The sequence below is a fragment of the Hylaeus anthracinus genome, unplaced genomic scaffold (genome assembly GCF_026225885.1).
Source record: "Hylaeus anthracinus isolate JK02 unplaced genomic scaffold, UHH_iyHylAnth1.0_haploid 12002, whole genome shotgun sequence".
Classification (NCBI taxonomy): Eukaryota; Metazoa; Arthropoda; class Insecta; order Hymenoptera; family Colletidae; genus Hylaeus; species Hylaeus anthracinus.
The window spans coordinates 13,784,860-13,806,124 of NW_026534349.1; the positions used below are offsets into that span (position 1 = coordinate 13,784,860).

Consider the following 21,265-nt stretch of genomic DNA (forward strand, 5'->3'; position numbering starts at 1 on the left):
ATTACATACTTCTAGTTTTCGAAAAGGAAGAAAATACTGGAAAGTAATTCCTCTTTTTAATATTTTTTATTACATTTGTTGATTTAATTTTTTCTCTCGTATTAAATTCATAATTGCTGGAAAGCAATTTCCTTTTTTAACATTTTTGGATTTCATTTGTCGATGTAATTGTTACTGTTATAGTAAATCCATAATTGCAGTCTATTAATTTATACAATAATTGCCTCCTACCATTGTCAAAGGCTGCTTTTAAATGTGAAGTCCGTTAACGACTAGGGAATTTTTTATAAGCATATAAGATGAATACAAATCCTGTGCTGCGAGCAAATAGTGATAAATAAATCATTCGTGTCCGAAGGCTCATAAATATTTCATTAAAACGGCAGGTTATTTAAAAACTTTAGCGTACTTGATTGTCGATTTATATTATCAAAAGATTCTCTCTCTATATATACATATTCAATATATCATTACATCTTTGCCTTGTTACCTCTCGTTTATTAATTTCAAATAATTACATTCTTCTTTACATTGTAAATATTTTCATCTATAACTCAAGTACAGAATCCAGACGCAAATAAAAATTTGCATGTCTAGACAGGAGTTTTCCTCTTAACTTATTTGCTCACAAGCCAGTTTCCTGAACTGTCCTAACAAAAATAGTCACGACCATAAGTAAAATGTGTATGTCTAGCTTGCAACGACTAATCTTCGATTCATTTTTCCGTTGCTCTGACAGTTAATACTATCTCGATTACGCTTCGTTATGCCTTGCAGGTACATTCCGCTCTAAATATAAGCCCCCCTCGCAAAACCGCCTGTTTCTCTGGTTAGTTTTGTCCTGGATGCAATCAATAATCGAACGAACATGGCATTCGAGTGGCACACTTGAATATATCGGGCGCTTAAGATCCGTTGGTGATACGTGCATGTTGAGTTTAACACTGGAAATATGCATTTCCAAGAAGAAGCGTATCGGAGACGTCGATCGAACGTTGTTCATTTGCAATTATTGCAATTTACGAGGATGATACTGACGTCTTCTCAGGCGTGCCATAACTGCTCATTTAATGGGTGAAAACGTTCAAAAGGATAATTATGTACTTTCTTAGAATGATGGGGACCTCATGGTTGATTGCTAAGAAATTTTTTAAACGATGCAAGAATTTAGTTAAACTAACGAGAATTATTCAAACACTATATGGTTATACAAGCTCAGTTGTAAGATTGACCACATGATAATTACAATTTGTTTCTATCGTATCAGCAGCTGAAAAGTATTACTAAATTCAAAGGCAAGCTTGTTAAAGTATATTTCTAAAAATTGATCACTGATACCAGTGAATAACACAATTTTTCCAGTAATAACAAATACGTATATACATTTGACAAAGATTTCTTAAAATTTGAAAAATAATCAGTTCAAGAACCTGTTGAGGAATTAATATTACTATCAACTATTTAAGAGCCAACAAAGTCTAACGTAAGCAGGATTTGTCCTCCCCTCGAGTGCAAAGGGTTAAAGCTAGTACTCTTGCAATGCCAACACTCGGGTCGCGACGACTACGGACAGATAATTGCTGTCGATAGTTGGTTTATTATTAAATTTACTGATGTCTTTGTTATTTCCCTTCTGTTCCCCTTATTACGCCTCGAGGGTACATACTAGGCAATTTCTCGGTAGTATGAGTCATCGATGATAACATTCTAGATACGAAGAATTCTTATGTTCTTTGTTATTTATTATGCAGCTGATGTTGACTTGTAACATTCACGCTCTGCTCCTCGAGCACTAGAATATTCCTACTTGCAGTATTTATTAACGTCGATCGCTGTTGATAGTCTTCTGGCCGAGTTAAAGGAGAACTACGGTATAGTAGGAGAATTACCGGTTGGGTTTAAGGGCGTATCCTGAATTAGGAGGTCTAAGAAAAGCGATTTTTCGTGAATTTTTTTAGGACGGAAAAAAATAATTAATTCTATCCAACTTTTTATCCTATTTTCATACATATTTGAGTAGTCTGTGCAAATTTTTTCAACAAGAAATATTCAAATTGAGTCGACTGCGACGCACATTTGTAGAGCACCTTACAATTAAAACCTCCTATCAGTGGGAAAAATGCAGGTCGTAATTTTGGTTCGACACAAAAAAAACCAAAAGAAATTTTCATTTTCATACATTTTTCTTCTATGTGAACTAAGAAAATTCATATAAAAAAAATTTTAAACAACTTTTTTATCAAGTTAAAGTCATTTATTTCACCGAAAGAACTCGTTCTTTTTTTCAAACTTGCAGTAATTTCACATTTCACAATGTGTGAGGTGCTCTACAAATATGCGTCGCAGTCGACTCAATTTGAATATTTCTTGTTGAAAAAATTTGCACAGACTACTCAAATATGTATGAAAATAGGATAAAAAGTTCGATAGAATTAATTATTTTTTTCCGTCCTAAAAAAATTCACGAAAAACCGCTTTTTTTTAGACATCCTAATTCAGTATACCCCCTTGAGAAAATGCGTTACCCTCCGATCGAACTGATTTTTGTATCATAGACACCCCTCGACCGTGCGATTACAATGGTGGTCATCTTGACTCTTAACTCCCTCCCGTCACCCCAGGGTTAAAACCTAAAATGGTTCAAAAAGTTGTTTTGTGCACCGACCTAAATTATTTTCTTACTCAAACTGCAATCATGAATTTATCACTTTAATACGAGCATTCCATGACTTTACACAAGTGATGCACAATAACGTTCCACCCATGTTTGCTAGAAATTGATGAATATTCCCACCCCGATTTTCATTTCGATTATGACATCATGCCCGGTGTACACATCATGCCAGGGGCCGTTTCGCGCGCTGACATTCATCATTTCCGCTCGAGAAAATTGCTTGGAGATATCCAGCCACTTTACAGCCTTTTGCGGCGTCGAAGATATTTAATTTCAGGTTTCGATTACCCTCGAGAGTTCAAAGAATTTTTTTGCCCCGAGAAGTCCTGTTTTGGTACACCGCAACGCATGAATATGCGTATGTACCAGAGATTTTGCGAGACCTCTGGTTACTGCTGCGGTTTCACCGTGAACGACGTTACACCGCGAATGTTAATGATTTTTACCGTCGATAAAAGCGCGCGACTGCGAGGTATGCGCGACGGATAATTGATACGTCGCTCGTCCTGATCCGATGATACGTAACGCTCGTCATTTTTGGAAGGCAACGTATAAAATTATGCGAACATACCGTTAACATGGAGCATTGATAGAACAATTTACGAAAAGATGATGCTATACGTCAGAAATGCTACATTCAACAGTACAGACGTAGGATATAACTAGATACAGTGGGACGTTGATTAACCGGCCCCATGGGGACCGAAGCAGCCCGGATAAATCGAAACCCACCGGATAATCGAGACCTAGGGAACAAAAATTAAAACTCTAATTTATGTACACAATAGTCAGTTTGGATTCCATCGCATCAAGGAATCGTGAGCAACGAAAGAGCAGATGAAGCTGCAAAAAAAGCCATCACGTTGGAAGAACCATATGTTCAAATATTACCCACATTAAATGAAACCAAAAATTTAATAAAAAAAAACAACAAAACAAATCTGGAACCAGGAATGGACCAACATGCCACCAACGAATTTACACCAAATCCGAAAATCAATTAGCGATACAACTCCGACCCTACCAAATAGAAGACTGCAAGTAGCAATAACAAGATTGAGAATTGGCCACACAAATCTAACCCACTATTATAAAATAACAAAATCACAGCCACCATCATGCACCTTTTGTCACGAGCCTCTCACAGTTTAACATTTAATTAAAGAATGTCAAGAAATACAGCACGATCTCATAGAATTCAAACTTTTAAATTTAAATAATATGCAGACGATTCTCAATAATAGAAACGAATTTCTCAAACTAGTAGATTTATTAACTAAACATGGAATAATGAATAAATTGTAATTGAATTGCAGATATTAACGTGGTGACTAATAACCCTGTAGTTGATGTGCCCTTAAATAAAGTAATTAAAAAAAAAAAAAAAAAGAAAGTCATTTTGACAAGAAATATAAGTAAAACATGCGTTGACCAAAACTTAGTAGGGTGTCTGTCTAAATCGTAAAATTAAAAACAATTAAAGGTAAAATAAGTTTCACGATCGCGATACAGTTATACAATATTTTAAAAGTGGATTAAAGTTTGTCTTTCTTGGAATGATGAGGAAAGCTTGTATTGAAAAATTCTCTATTTTTTTTTCTTATTACGGAGAAATGACTTTGAACCATCGAGGGCCCGTAAGACCTTGTACCATGTTTAATGTATATACAGAGTGTCCCGTAACTGGTGGTACAAGCGAGTAGAGGGTGATATTACGTTAAAAATTGAATCGAAAATATAGAATAAAATTTTTTTCATATGACACTTTATTTAAAAAAAAAAAAAAAATGAAGTTTGTAGATCATAATGTATTGCATAATGTAATGCATTGTAGATTATAATGACAAGAAGAAAGTAAAATCGATGTAAGAAATATCATCCTGTTGACAATGTTTGTGAAATTGTAAATAAGTATAGAAATAGTGTTACAATTTTTCAAATTTGTGTTGCATTTATGGAAACACTCATGTATTGTAGTGGCGTCAATTTATTGATTTCAATTTGAAGATTTGATTACAAATAAGGACAAGACACGAAATGAATATATATAAAAAGTATATCAAGTAGTATAAAAGTACAATATTAGCTCCGTCGAAGGAAAGATTTTTTCCGAGAATTTGAGTAATAGTAACAATAGAGTAGCTGTAATTAGTTGAGAATCATGGTTCCACAAAATGAATTAAGTCGCGTATGTAACCATTATTTCAAGATTCTCGTATCAATGGAAGCTCGTATAAACTATTATCACGTAACGAGTAACCGTCTTGATTCAGCTAGCACGTCACGCGGATTTGAACGTTACGTTAAGGTATTTTTCCTTCCTCTAATCTAGTAAGATCTCACTAGAAATTGAGCAAATTATGTTGAAAAAGATGAAGGATAAGGATTCGTCAAATCTCCTGTAAAATATTTCTTGTGTTCATAAAGCTATGGTATTTAGAATTATTGAACAAGATATTACTGTGATGTATTTTTACAAATTTGGATATTACAGTCCCTTTAAGTTTTTCTTATAAACAATGATCGCTGAACCTTGTCCTTTTACATTACTTGACACAGTTCTTATGTTTACATTGTGTGTCTCGTCATTATTTGATCAATGAAATCTTGAAATAGAAATAAATAAACAGATAGCATTAAAATGCAGTGATAAATGTTTCTCTAAATGTAATGCAAGTTTGAAAGATTATAACATCCTTGGAATATTCTAGATGGATTCACACATCGAAAGCAACAAAAAGGATCTTCGTACGTAAACTTTGCTCTGCAAATTGTTCTATGTATTGATCATGATCAAACTAAAACAGACAAGAAATTCTTGAATATTTACAAAATGCCAGATTATTTTCGTAAATTGATGTATGCATGGAAACACAATTACGTTTCTCTTCGTAAGTTTCAAGTGATATGAAACTGAAAGGGTTGAGAGTCACAGTCTCAACGGTATGGAATGTTGATCCTTCTGCTGCAACAATGTGTCACGATTATCTCGGGGAAATCGTATTAATTCCTGTGTCAGAAATGTTGTAATCACGATAGTGTTGCGGCCAGAATTAACGGTTACTGCGTTCTCGTGTTCGTCTTTGAAAAAGTACGGCCCGATAATGCTGACTGACAAGATTGCACACGAAGAGATTATTTTCTCCGAGGCTATTTCAGAAGCAAAGTTTGTGCCGACTGCCCACACACTATCCGCGAACTTTAAATGAAAATCCGAGAAGAAGTTGCAAGAATTCCATAGGGAACGTTACGTCGCGTAATGGATAATTTTCGTAACAGACTTCAAGAGCGCGTGCAACAAGGTGGTGCTCATCTACAAGGCGTGATTTTTATAAATCTTGATTGCATATTAAAATTGAGATGTCATGTGCTTGCACTCGAAGTAAACCACATCGTTTCCCAAGGTCTCAACCAGCTTTTATTATTAAACGCTTTCGATTTCATATTCGAATCTACATATCTTCGAAATGCAAACAAATTATTTTCTTTCGATCTATAGAAGTGGAAGGAATAACATGTCATTAATTTTATCTAGCATAATGGATCGCAACATGTTCAGGAACAACATGTTACAGTCCATTAGAATATAACATAATAAACAGAATTGATGATATATTATTCTTTCCACTTGTAGAGATTAATCCATTCACTGCCTAGATGTGCAATCTAGGTTATTATTTTAATAATAAAAAGTGATATTAAATTTGTTGTTTTAGAAAGAAAATGTACGATCTTCTTTTGCAATAATTGCAATCAATTTGAATTACGAGACATCTCGTAGTTGACAGTGAATGGGTTAGTCAAACATTTTGTTTATAATTTTAAGATGGTGTCCAATATGAAAAGAAAATTGTTTGTTAAGACCTTAGGAAGTCATGTGTCAAAATTGCAGTTCTACGTATTATGGATGCATAAACCAATTTATTTAATTTCATATTCCTACAAAGTTATTGGTTTTGACGATGGTCCACTGGTCTGGCTGGCCCTATAAAAAATACAAAGGATCAATCAGAATTTCAATACGTGGTATTCGTTTCGGTGTGTAACGTCAAACGATGTAAGTGAAGCGGCAGGTGCGCGAAGGATCTATTTAGAGGAGGCACTTTGCTACGTAGTGACCCAATTAATGTCGCTTAATTACTATCGAGGGACATGTGTGGAGCCCAGTGCAGCTCGGTTTTGCAATCGCGAAGAATTCAACGAGCGCGGTTATCTACCGGTAGAACAACGCCGATGGTAGATAGCTACTGATAACTGGGAAACGAAAACGTTCTCCTGTGCATACCGTTTCGCGCGTTATTTACATACCATTGTTGACTCTCGTGCTGGAACTGCCTTCTTGATATTACCGAGGCGCTTGTTCGATGACATTGATAAAACGATACACGCAAAAATGTCGAGCCACTTACGGACGGAGTTGGGCAAATTTTATTCGGAATAAGGAATAAAAATTCCAGAATCCAAACAAATGAGTTCACTATCCTTCGCTATCCTTTCACGATTGGCTCAACGTCACTTGCTCCAGGATGAATGGCTGAAGAATTCATTTATTTTTATTCTTACGTACAAATCTGCAATTTTTATTCTCTATTTAAATTTGCCAAATTCTTCTTAAAAATAGCAGAAAATTGCAGTTGTTTCGTACAAATGTGGCTTATTTTCAGGGTTACGAATTTCTTAATTAAGAGGGTATCCTGAATTAGGAGGTCTAAAAACAGCTGTTTTTCGTGAATTTTGTTAGGATGGAAAAAAATAATTAATTCTATCGAATTTTTTATCCTATTTTCATACATATTCGAGTAGTCTGTACAAATTTCTTCAACAAGAAATATTCAAATTGAGTCGACTGTGACGCACATTTGTAGATCATCTCACAATTAAAACCTCCTATCGGCGGGAAAGATGCAGGTAGTAATTTTCGTTTGACACAAAAATATGTACACAATTTATTCACAAGTATTTAAATAGTGATCCAGATATATATTTATTCATATTTATTTGAATAATTATTCGTATAAAAATGAATTTATAGTTAATCCTATAATGTGCAACTATAGTAATGATAGTAATAATGCAGTTTCGACATAGAATTCTCGAACTAACAATCATAACTGTTACTATAACACGTGAACTGCAACGACGTTGATAAGTTTGAAACCAAACACGCAAGAAATAAGCATACTTATGTAGCAGACCCTGTTACGTATCGCTATACCAAAATCGACCGAAGATCGTTCCGTGAGATTCTCACGAAACTGCGGGTTACAACGTGCTACATCGCCTTCGTCTAGTTCAAAGCTAAGCCCGAACACGGAACATTATGTAAGAACACGGCCGGATGAGTAGCGAGAAAGAGTAGGACGGAATGCTGAACGAAATAGAGATACTTACCTGACGATCGCAGATTTGCAAATGTACAACAACGTGCAGCACACAAAATTGAACGGGGAACTTGTTCACGCTATTTATCTGATCCAACGATTCGACGTTTTCCACTCACCGAACCTTCCAGAGTTTAATGGCCGAATAGCGAAACAATGGGTGGAATGATTTACGCAACGGTGGAACCTAAAATATTTTGTGGACTGTTAACGTGTTAGAAAATAACAATCTGTGAATTTTGTTTAGAATTTAAAGATTGTAATTATTTTTCTCACCTCTGGTGCCATTTTTGTAGCTTTGTATTGTACACATGTGAAACACGTTACGATGTCGGAATTTTCCTCGTTACGGATGCCATTTGTAATGCTTGAGTTTACGAAACTGAAACATTTCCACATCGAGAATCGTGTAATGCTCTTCAAATAAAATAAATTTTGTGATAAATATAAATAATAAACCCTATCGGCCCGGTACTAAAAACATAGCTGCTAGAAAATTAATTCAGTGTGATAGATAACCATCGAAGGAAAATTATTATATGTAATTTAAATAATAAAGGCATGTACTGCACTATAAACACAGATAAGAACACTCTACAATGATAGTATGAACTCTACATGTTAATCAAGTGTATAATGAACGTTCAAAGTTTTCTAAAGTTAAACAATTGCTTGTAACGCTGTTATATTTAATCGAGCATCCCATTGAGATTTTAATTACTACTGTGACACATCTAAAATTTATGTATTCTCTATTTGCAACATACAGTGGGTGTAGAAAAAAATTTCCAAAAAAAAACTATGTAAAATTGTAATTTATTAACTTATTTTTTATAAACATAGACATTTTACATATTCTTGAAAATCTCTAGAATAGATAGATTACAAAAAAGTAATAGCTATTTATGTAAGTTGCGAAATTAACAAGAAAAAAACAATTAATCGAACGAAATGTTGAAGCAATAAGTATTCGGACAACTGTTTAATTTTTAAAACTTGATGAAAAAAAAAGAAATTTACATTAATTTACAAGTATATAATACTTCCTTCGTGGGATTTCCTTTTGATTTTATAATTATTGTAACTCTTCTAAGCATTAAATTAACTAAATTATTAGTTATTCGAAGTGGGATCTTCTTCGATTCCTCTATTAGAGCCATTTTTAAAAGTACTTTACTGGAAATTTGATATTTTATAATTCGTACAGAGCAATGAACTAATGTGTTTACGTTACAAACTCTCCTGTAAATGGTTCGTCATAAGAATCGTACAAATACTTATTGCTTCTGTACTTTTACCCACTTTTCGCATTTTTTTGTTAATTTCACAAATTATACTAACTAGTAAATGTTATTTGGATTATATCTATCTTAGAGACTTCTGAGAATATGCAAAATATCATTGATTATAAAAACAGAAGTTAAGAAACTACAATTTCACACAAAAGATTTTTGGAAATTGATCGGTGTACGAATACATTCTACACTCACTGTATAAGATTTCTCTGTAGCTGTAGCTGTAGATTTCTCTGACTGTAGCGATATGAAACGAATGTTACAGTCACGATACTACCTATTTTTATAGTCGCCCTATGAACACGAATATGTGTTTTTGTCAAGAATTATACGCGATAAGCAATTGTTCTATTGATACGCAACGCGTGCCTTTAAAATTATGTCACAACGAGGAAACGAAGCGTCGGAATGAAGCAATTTGCAATTCATAGTATTCCACGCAACGGCACGAATTTATTCTTGTAACAATTTGATGTACACTCAAGACGCGTTTCCGGGTTTCCGTTTCATTGCGTGTCAAAATAAATTAAAAGAATATTATCGAACGTTTCATAATGGATGCACGAGTAGATTAGGTTGCCTTGTATAGTATGAGTTGTAATCAGTATCGATTCATGACGAGTGTCGATATAATGTTCCGTGATGCGTGATTATGCATAGCGTTAACATAAATTTTAGTCGAAGAGCCCGCGCATTACTCGATTCTCAATTTAGAAATGTTTCAGTTTCATAAACTCAAGCATTAGAAAATATTTCTTCCTGAAATTAAGTTCTTCTTCAAAATTATATATCTTCGTCTAATATTTTACATCTTCGATCGAAAACGATATAACATGAGTACACCTGTATTTAGAGCTTTCCGAAACTATTCTCAATTATTTACTTTGAGTACTCGGCATACAGAAAATAGAAAATTGAGGAAACTTGAAAAGTCTTATCTGAAATTAAATCGAGTTACTGTGCGTGATAGTATTTTCTGCTGCGTAATTTTTGTGTCACGTGTAAAACAACCTTTTGTGGGGACAGGTAGAAACCAGGAGTTTAACTCTCAATTTCGTATTAGTAATTTCCATAAAATAACGTTTAGTATATCTATACTAATGACACAGAGTAACATGTGTCAAATCAATTCGATCGGATGATAAAAGATTCCAATCGGTTAACATTATCTTATACTAATATGTACATGATGATACTTAGATGAGGAAGGAGCGAGATTGACGTATAAAATTGAAATGGATTTAGAAGTCTGACATCAATATATTTATCCAAAGGCAATTTCTTCTGAAATATTTGTAGAGTTGACGATAAACAGTTGATGAACAACATAACGCTAACCATACAACGATGTACCAATTCACTTTGAGTATAATGTACCTTATAGCAGTTATTGAAAATGTACTGAATGGAAAATATTTCCTACGGACATTAACAGTCTTCCTTGTACAATCTTGCGTCATGGAATTAACAAAACACATATTATACAACACAGTACATGTTGTCATTACACAGAGTCTCTGACTATTCAATATATGTATGTATACCGAATAAACGTTATAATATGATAATATGTGAAAACTTATGTAATACGTAAAAATATTACTATAAGTAAAATCGTGGAAATGAAAGAGCTTTTGATTAATCATAATGAATCTAATTCTTGTCTTGTGATGCATTTAAACAGAGATTAATGAATTGAGAAAAGAAGAAAGTTACTAAGATTAATATTTAAATATAACAACCATTCCTGTGTATTTAGTGTCCATTCTTTAGTATCACAGCTTTAGAAGAATATCTCCAGTAGAAGGAAAAAGAAGAAAAAATAGAAAGTACACTCGAGACGAGCAAGGTCTTTTATTGTATACTTTGTGTGTTATTTTGGAGAATTATATTCTACACGATATAAGAATTTTGTCCGTCTCGAATGTTCTTTCAGGGTTTCCCTCACTTTCATTACGACTCTCCTCTATGTTTCTGATCTATTTTTTATTCTAAATAAATAAGTTTTACAATGTAAGTGTACTTTAACTTCCTCAGTCTGTGAAGATGATCGAGCACATATCACCGAAACGTCGTTAATTAAATTGCTTGCAATATCGATGATGCTTCTAAAAAGTTATACTTAAAAAAATTCTAACACAATTAAGAACTGCGTCGAATACGTTTTCCTTCAAGTATGACTTTTAACGTGCTTTCTCATGTGCATTATAAATAAAACAAATACTGTAATCATTAATAATTAACTTCATTTTTCTAGTTTAGAATATTACCATTTATGTATTTCCTATATCTTTCACACATTATCATATGAACTCTTCACTGTATAAATCGATTAACTCCACCAGTCACATGAAAATTGTAAAATTACTGACGATTATTTTTTGTCTATTCTTTCTTATTAATTTTGTATACCGTTACATGAAAGCTACATCTCCATTTACGCATTCTACGATATTTATTTGAATTTATATTATAAAGGGAATTATAAAAAAAGCAATGTACATTATCTCATCGCATTTCTCAACTTTTTGTTTTATAGAGTTAATCGATTTGTGCAGTGAACAACTCATATTATAAATTATAACATTAATCGATGCGTCTACGACACATTTCTGAGAAGAATATCTTCGCAACTTGACCAAAATATGAATTGATTCGATCTTCGTCTCTTTTTTATCCAAGCAGTTTCCTCTCGTTAACAAAATTCTCACGTTCGATTCCTATAAAATTCTCAGAGTGCTATCCGTGCCGTTCGATTCGCCGTCGCTGTTCTAAACCGCGGCGTGATTTTAAAAAGGTTAAGAACCACCGCATTAGAAACACCGGAATACATTAACCTGCATCGTGTCAAGGATACGCGGTGTCGCGATCACTGGACCAGCTCGATCAAGGATCCGCCAGGACCGGGGTCTCTGGCAAAACGGATCACCGCGGTTTTGAATGAGTTTTTTAGTGGGCAACATTGGTGGGGTTACGATGATGAAGAGGTTGGAGGTGGCGGAGGTGAAAAAGGGGGGATCCGAGTGTCGATTGGGGGGAGGACAGCAGTGGAGAACAGCGATATATGAAGGCGAAACTGGCGCTCCGCAGACTCAATAGCCCAGAAACTCCACGTGGTGTACCGTCGAACATCGCAAAATTTCGCGTGCGGATAAAAAACGGTTACGTTTCTTCCGCTCCTTCCGTTGCCACGGAACACGTTCGGCCGTACTTCTAGCCTATACGCGATTCGCTGTCGTCACGATAGTCAGTTATTGTCTTCTTCGTTACGAAATCATTCTCAGTGATCGAGGAGGGGGACTCGCGGGTTTCTTGTGACCGGTGGTCGATACCCTCCGGGGGATGGTAGCCAGGTTCAAATGAGAGAACGATCGTTTGCTGGCAGTCAGCTCTTTTGAACAAGCGAGAAGAGGGTGGTAAATCGAAGGAAGGCTCGTTGTCCAAGACCTTTGCCGGTGTCGAGGGAAGAATGGGCAAGGGTTGGAAAGGTATGGCCGTTTGTTTACATGTCTTATGAATCGTGCACTGGCAACTAAATTTAAAGAGAATTTATTCCGGTAATTTGTTCCTTTACGACTGGACAAAACATACCTGTTAAATATACATCGATAATTAATGTATGTTGGAACTTATAATACAAGTTTAAAAATAAGTACTATGGAGAAAATTCAGAAAACATTGTAACTTTGTAGAATTATAGTTCAAATGGAGCTCGTAACGTTATTTGATACAGTGAAACAGTGCTAGGGATGAGAACAACGTGAATATTTTCGAAAGTGGCAAAAATATCGAAAGAAAGTTTAATTTCAAGTTTTGTGATTCTTAATATCTTGCAATGTAGTGAAAACAAAAATTCAAAACAAACGAATGATTTGTTCTCTACACGAAAATTAAAATTCGACACAAAATTAAGAATAGACTTGATTTTCCATTTAGGAGACTCAAGGGTTCGAAAGGTATGGCCGTTTGTTTACATTTCTTATGAATCGTGCACTGGCAACTAGGAGTATCTAATAACATGAAGACATTTGTGCTTTTTACAGTGTAAAATGACTGATAACGACACTGTGAAATTCTACAAACATTTGTAGTGAATCGTGAATAATTTTTACAACCTAAAATATAATTAACTTTATCAGCTACAATTTTACTAATACTTCGTATCAGAGAAATGGAGTAAATTATTGCTGAGTGTAGTATTTGTTTGTAACACACGTTAAAAAGTCACGTGATATTCAACTAAATTTTAATACTGTTGCAAACATGTTTTCCCGCGTTTCCTCTAATTAGGGCATTTGTACTTGACGAGCTAACACGATATGAAGCAAGATATCTCTGTGGTGTAATTATTAGACTGTGAAGTTGGTATAGTCTATTGTAGTTTACATACGTTAATTTGAGAACCAACTGGTGGTACAAGCGAGTAGCAGGTGATTCTACGTGAAAAATTTAATCGAAAATGTAGAATAAAATTTGTTCATATGACGCTTTATTTTAGAAAAAAAATTAGTTTGAAAATTTGTCGAGTACGCGTGCACTTGGACCAGCTTCAGCTCGAAGGATTTCATTGTAGATCACCTCCATTCTTGTTCGTAAACGTTGTCAATCGATCGATGAACAGATTCCCAGAATTCGTCTAATCTACGAACTGTTGTAAGTGATGTCCACGTTGTTGCAAACATAACTATGCTCTATTAAATTGCATCGAACGTTTTCGAATGCTATAATAATTTTTGGTTTTAATTGTTCAATGCTCGACATGTCATCGCTATACACGATGGACCTAACGATCCATCTGGTGGCCCATCTTATTGAAAAATTAAATTTCTTCGAATTATAAGCGGAACATTTTCCAAAATTCAGGTAACACGTCCCGCTAAATCAAGAACGTGCGTACTCGATAAATGTTCAAACTTATTTTTTCGAAAATAAAGGGTCATATGAACAAATTTTATTCTACATTTTCGATTAAATTTTTCACATAGAATCACCCTCTACTCGCTTGTACCACCATTTACGAGACACCCTATATAATATTTCTCTTGAATTATATTTCTCGTTAAACGAATCAAAATTTATCTGAAGTACAATGCAATAAATCGTTATCTATATTTCATTATTCGATTCAAATTTGCCCGTGTCTGTATTATATTCTGTGTACGTTAAACATATATGTTCTCCATATTTCCATATAAATGTATGTAGGATATAATTTTAATGAAACCGGGTGGGTGTGGAGGGGCGAGAGGTGGAGAGATATGTGTGCATAATTACAATTGAAGAAGACCTAAACCAAACCTCGAAACGCAAATGTTTTTTCAAATGATAATGCTTGTGTTGGCCACCTTCGTTTTTAATTTGGATTTACAACTGACAAGCACCAACTTCGACTTAAAATCATCCTATTAAATTCATTAACGATACTCTCTGCTGATTGTTCTACATGTAGGACAGATAAAAATGCGCATCGCCGATAGGGAAACAAAAGACGTATTGGGCAACGTTATTCTACACTACGTTTTTTTCATAAACATTCATGATTCTGACTTATACGAAGTTCAAGAAATGTTCGATATAACCAACAAAGTAACGTATTACACAACCATATTTTTATTTTTCAATACGCTACCCTGTAATCGCTTTGCACTTTTGAGATCCCGAAATTAACTTTTTCGTACACCCATAAACATAGTTCTGTACTTTGCTGTCAGTATGCTCATTAATAGCCGCTCCTTTAAGACGTCTTCGTCTAATAAACGGTTCTGCCTGTGTTGAATTCACTTGACCACTCATGAATCATTGATAATGAAGGTGCAGGCTCATTGTGGACGGCAAACGTCCTTTCTTGGATCATTTTCTGACTTTTTCCTTGCTTCTTGCTTTCGAGGAGCGAAATTGATCACGATGCATCGTCAACGATTCTCAGAACAGTACTCATTGTATAATAGTGATACATATTTTCTGTGTAATTTCATGTAGTAATTTTCTTTACTGAGAATTAATGACTTTTCTCTACAACTATCCCGATGTATCGATACCAAGGAACTGTTAAAACATTATTTAACTTTAATCGAATGCTCTATAAGTACATAAATTAACGTTCCACGTTTTCTTTTGATTTTCTTATTCTTTTCTTATCCTTCGATTCTAATTTACTATTATAAATTACATTTTTTTATACTAAAGAAAATCTGGACCTATCGTTTCATATAGTAATGCTTATTAGTACTGTTCACCTGCGTTTTGAATTTTCATCCTGAACCTTGAATATCATTGAAAAATATGGTAAAATGTACATTGTCCTAACGTGACAATTCTCGTGGCACGGAAAGGAATATTTAATGAAATGAATTACAGATCTGTGTCAAGTATTGACGAAAAATATGGAAACCATAGTTCGTGAAAGAAATCATGAACTATTTCAATGATACACACGCATGTCGGCGATATCCCCGTTTCAAGCTGTTGGTTCGATAATGAATTATACTGGAAAAATTGCTGTCCCTTCACGGTACCCGAGCCATTGTAAACGAAGCGAGGCAATAATACCGTTTGCTCAAGAGGCAAAGGCTGACATAACTGTTCTTATTTTCCGATCGTTTCGATTCCTTATCTCGATTACGCATTAACGCTTTATTTTTTTTTTTTTTTTTGTTGTGTTATTGACCAACAATACCATCAGAAACATTCTATTCATCCTTATTAGACGATGCCACCACAAAGTTTTCTAGCTTCCTTTAAGAATAAGACAATTTTTATAATGTATAGTCTGGTAAGTAAAAAATATTTTGAGGAATGTTACAGGACTATTATAATTTGAATTGTGTTTAGTCAATACTGGCATTATTACTATAATAGGTGATTGTAATAACAATTACACGTTGGAAAGTTTGATACAGGACCGAAAATTATTTGAATATTACCAATAAATAATAAACTTGTTCTGAAGTATGTCTTACATAATACTGTAAATTATTACTTGAATATTTCAACAACCAGCTATTTAAAATCCATGCAACAATTTCCAACAATTTGCGACAGAATTAAATTTCTGCTTTCACTTAGTGAGTATATTCGAGAATATTATCTGAGGGCAATTTTATCTTTTTAACGTTCCCAGCAGAATATATTTAAAAGAAACATATACGCTGCTCCGAAAGTTCAAAAACAAATTTTCTTTTTCCACACAATTTCTATCAGTATGAACGGTATATTGTCTCGGTTATTATAGCCAGCGATTGTCAAAAACATTTGAGTGGAACACCGCTAAAAACAACAACGTTACACCGAACATTCTATTTACATAATGTCTCGTCTTTACGTCATACTGCTTTATTGACTTCTGCTGCGTAATCGTTACAAAGAAACGGAAAGGGCACAAAAACCTCGGTACATTGAATTAAGAATTATCATCGCGTTTCGGTGACAGATGCACCGACGAACGAAAGCTCCTCGCCGAAACTAAAGACGACCGCGACGCATTCTGAAAAGTGCCGTCGACTCTTTGACGCTGTCAAACCTTCAATGCCCGCTTTCTTGTGTATCCCGCGTGTCACACGGGCATTGACGTCTCCAAAAAGGATATCGTAATGCCTCGTTCCCACCGCTGTTACCTCTGTGACGCATCCTCCAATTACTATCGGCAACAAAAAAATAATGCAATCGGTTAGACCAGCGTTTCCCACAATTTTTTTTTAGCGTACATGAAACAGTCGTCTCGCAATTTATTTGGGGCACACTTGCATTCTTCTGCGAACAAAGATATGCGATTAAAGAAGAAAAGTACTTTTATGATCGATTTAGTTTCATCGTTTCTTTTCTTAAATTATTTAATTTTTAATCCATTCACTGTCAACTACGAGACGTCTCGTACTTCAAATTGATTGCAATTATTCAAGGGATAAGTTTATAGCTTTTTGAGTCAAGAATTATTGTAAAAAGGAATGGTAAATTTCCTTTTTAAAACAACAAACTTAATCACTTTTTATTATAAAAATAATAACCTAGATTACACATCTGTATTAAATCTTAGCGCCCAAGGCCTGGCGGTGAATGGGTTAACAATGTCTTTGCTGCTATTTTTGGTGACAATTATTGAATTAGGGAACTAGTTGCACTCATAAATTCATTTGAGCTTTCTTCCTCTATATAAACAGATAAAGATAAATTATAGATGAACCTTCAGATAAATTATAATATATTTTACTATCCATCTGAGGATAATCAGTCGTGATCAAAGACGTTTACGTAGTGTATAGAAATATTATTTAATCGATAAATATGTACGCGTTGCTTATTTTCTTCTCTGTTTTGATCAGGTGCAAAGGAATTCGTCGGCATCGAAGATGTGACGAAGTTCGATTTTCTGGTCATGATGTTCGCCGAGGCACTTGGAACAATGCTTCTGGTGCTTATCGGCTGTGCGTCCTGCATCACGTGGACCGCTGATAACCCACCCACCGTCGTGCACATTGCGTTTACCTTCGGTCTCGCTGTGGCAAGCCTGGCACACGTAAGTCGAACGTTTTCCACGCCAATTATTTTTTTAATATCTTTAATATTTTTTTATATCTTTATCCACAAATTCAGCATTTACTGTCGATATAAACGGTAACTAATGATTTTCTATTTTAAGACAAAAATTGGAAGCGTTGCAATAATTCAAAGAATTAAAACAGATATAGAATAATCCTGTCTCCAAGGTTATTAATTGTCATATGTATATAAACTTTTATTTTTTAAAGAAGTTAAAATACACACTCCCTCCATATATTTAATTTTTAAAGTCAACATTTTCCAGCATTCGCAACAATTTAAATTTTTATTTTACAACAACGTCTTGTCTATTTTAGGTAACGAATAACATTCTTTCAATAAGAAATCCTTTCAACGAAATCATCCAAATAACTTAACGTCAAGAAATACACGCTCGTATCTGTTAGATTCGCAGCTAAGTCGTAATAGCCATTTTAATGTAATGGGATTTAACATGCTCTAGAAGAAACACATGTGTTTTCTACTTTCACAATGCATTTAGATTTTGAGATCAAATCTGTGGTGGATCTGTGCTACCACGCGCGGCGGTACTATGTAGACAAGAAAAACCGACAGGGAAAAAAGTTTCCATTCACTCAATTAAACCGTATACGTTAAACCAGTTTTTAAAATCTGCCGCGCGCTGTTCCTATTTTTATTTTCCACCCTGTCAACATTTCAGATTCGTAACGAAGAATGTCAGTCTGAGGCAATGCGTCTCGTTATTAGTTGCGTTCTTATAACTTTGATTTATCAGTTATACGCGAGATTCTCGACTATTTTTGTAAACGTTTCTTGTGGTGAATGAAAGAAATAGGATTTAAGGAATTTATGAAGTGCGAAGTACGTATTGCAAGGAATTTAATTTAACTGTAGATTTCTGAAGATCTTCAAATAACTCGTATATAATTTATTAAATTCTTAGTTTGTTCATTGTAAATTCTATCATGCTGTAATTGAAAGTCTAAAATTTAAAGAGCTAATGAACAGTTTATGTTTCATTTGTTACTCTTACAACTTAGAATCGAATGCCATGGAAGTTACATGAGATGTTGCGCACAATTTTCAGTGAAACTTCGTAAGCTAGGTTGGAAATCAAAAGATATTTCCCACGTTTGTGTCAACAAGTAGCCCAACTAACATAAAACTTTCTATAATCGACAGATATTGCGTTACCATATTCCTGCATATTACAATTTATATTTCCTATTTTCTTAAACAAATATTTCACTCTACGAGTCTCTAATAACACAAATTTATATTATGCGTATCATTTTTCTGAAGCAGGCTCCATGTATACGTAGTCAAAACGTCGAACCGAACGTTTTCTTCGATGAAGTTACGTTTGCTCGAATATGTTCGTTCCCAATATTGACATAAAATAAATAAGCTGACGATTTACGATAAGTTTCGGCAACGTTCGCTCTCCCGTGTTCAGGTGCACGCTGAGTGCGTGATAAAACGTTTACCACCTCGCGTTTATCTGATTTCATTGAATGGAAAAGAAGTAACCGTGCACACGGCTCGTCCCATAAGAATTGTATGCCACCAATACTCCGGCGAGGACAGTGACTAAAGGGAAGAGGGGGATTCCATTCACCTTACTAAACTGTCGTGTCAAGGGAAATTTCACGAGCAAACTGCTTCCACTACTCTCGCTATCGTTCGTTCACTCTCTCATAGCACTCTATACTTTTCGTTAATCATATACAGTGACTCACGAAAGTATTTGAACACTTAGTACGAAAACGTTACTGAGATATTAGTAACACTGTAAGGAGATGCGACTCTGCAAATTGTATAGGTAAAGTTTCAAACAAATCGAAATGTGTAAACAATAGATTTGAACTATTTCTTGTAAACGTATAGATTGCTGAAGCCACAAAAGTATTTGAACAGGTAATTTTTAAATCTTTAATATTTAGTAGGTCCGCCTTTGGCACGAATAACATCCTGTAAGCGAGTATGCATACTGTTTACTAACTTTTCTGTAATACTTGGCGAAATAGAATTCCAAACTTGGAGTATTCTTTCCTTTAAACTTGCCGTGGATGTTATATTAAATTTTTGTAATTCTTTCACCATTATTACCCATAGATGTTCAATCCGGTTAATATCAAGGCTTTGTGATGGTGTAACTAGCATGTGGAGGGTATTATACATATACAATCCATTCCCTAACAATTTTTGCAGTGTGCTTAGGATCATTATCCTGCTGAAAGTAAAAGTCTTCGTATATACTCAATTTTCTTGCACTTTCCTTTAAATTTTGTTGTAAAATGTTCAAATATTTGTATTTATCCATTGTTCCTTCTATGAAGATCAAATTCCCGGTGCCGTTTGCCGCCATACAACCCCAGATCATAACTGAGCCACCCTTATGTTTCACTGTAGCACATAAATTCTTTGGTTCCATCTCTGTATTTACTTGTCTCTAAACAAAATTGCGTCCGTTTGACCCAAAAACGTTAAATTTTGATTCATCTGGAAATACCACTTGATTCCTAAATGCATTATCTTTACTAATAAATTCTTTGGCGAACTTCAATCTTTTCCTTTTATTAGTATCACTAATATATGGTTTCTTTCTGGGAACCCTGGCATGATAATCATTTTCACATAACACTCTTCTGCATAATTCTGGATGCACATCTTTATTACCATTCTGTTTAACTATTGTTGCAAGTTTTGTAGCAGAAAGCTTTGGATTTTTGTTTCGCGGAGCAAAGCTCTTTTTTCCCTTTCGGTTAATTTCTTTGGCCGGCCTGAACGGTATTTATTTTTTAAAGTCCCTTCAGATTTCGATTTTTTAATAATATAATGTATCGTAGATCTATTTATATTTAATAATTTACTTATTTCACCATACGTCTTTCCTTCTTTACGTCACTGGACAATTAATTTTCTCTTATTTTCAGGAATTTCAGATGTTTTAGGACACATGATCAATATCGTACTATTTCACAATGAATCCTAGACTCAGACTGACAAATGTATGTACGATGATGACTAACAACAATCAATGTTTACATTTAGTGACCGAAAAACTGAGTTTTGATTGATTCTTGGAACTCGCTCTTGTGTGTTCAAATACTTTTGTGGCTTCAGCAATCTCTATGTTTATAAGAAATAATTCATACCTATTGTTTACATATATCGTTTTGTTTGAAACTTTACCTATATAATCTGGAGAGTCGTACCTCCTTATAGTTAATAAATATTCAGTAAATGTTATATAATATACCTATAATAATTAATTAAGTATTTCGTACTAAGTGTTCAAATACTTTCGTGAGTCACTGTATATTTATTTATAGTCACATCAAGTACTAATAATTATTAGCGAATCGTCTTAGCTCTGTTAGAGATTATGTAATGTG

General features: G+C 34.3%; 1 protein-coding gene across 1 annotated transcript in view; it reads left to right on the top strand.

Moving 5' to 3' along the window:
- The first annotated feature begins 12,436 nt into the window (after positions 1 to 12,436).
- The window catches only part of LOC128891713 (aquaporin AQPAe.a-like), a 32,793-nt gene continuing 23,964 nt past the window's right edge, over positions 12,437 to 21,265 (top strand). The window contains exons 1-2 of the mRNA XM_054151443.1: positions 12,437 to 12,838; positions 17,669 to 17,862. Of these exons, the coding sequence (XP_054007418.1) occupies positions 12,820 to 12,838; positions 17,669 to 17,862 (213 nt within the window). The 5' untranslated portion in view covers positions 12,437 to 12,819. The remainder of the gene's footprint in view (positions 12,839 to 17,668; positions 17,863 to 21,265) is intronic.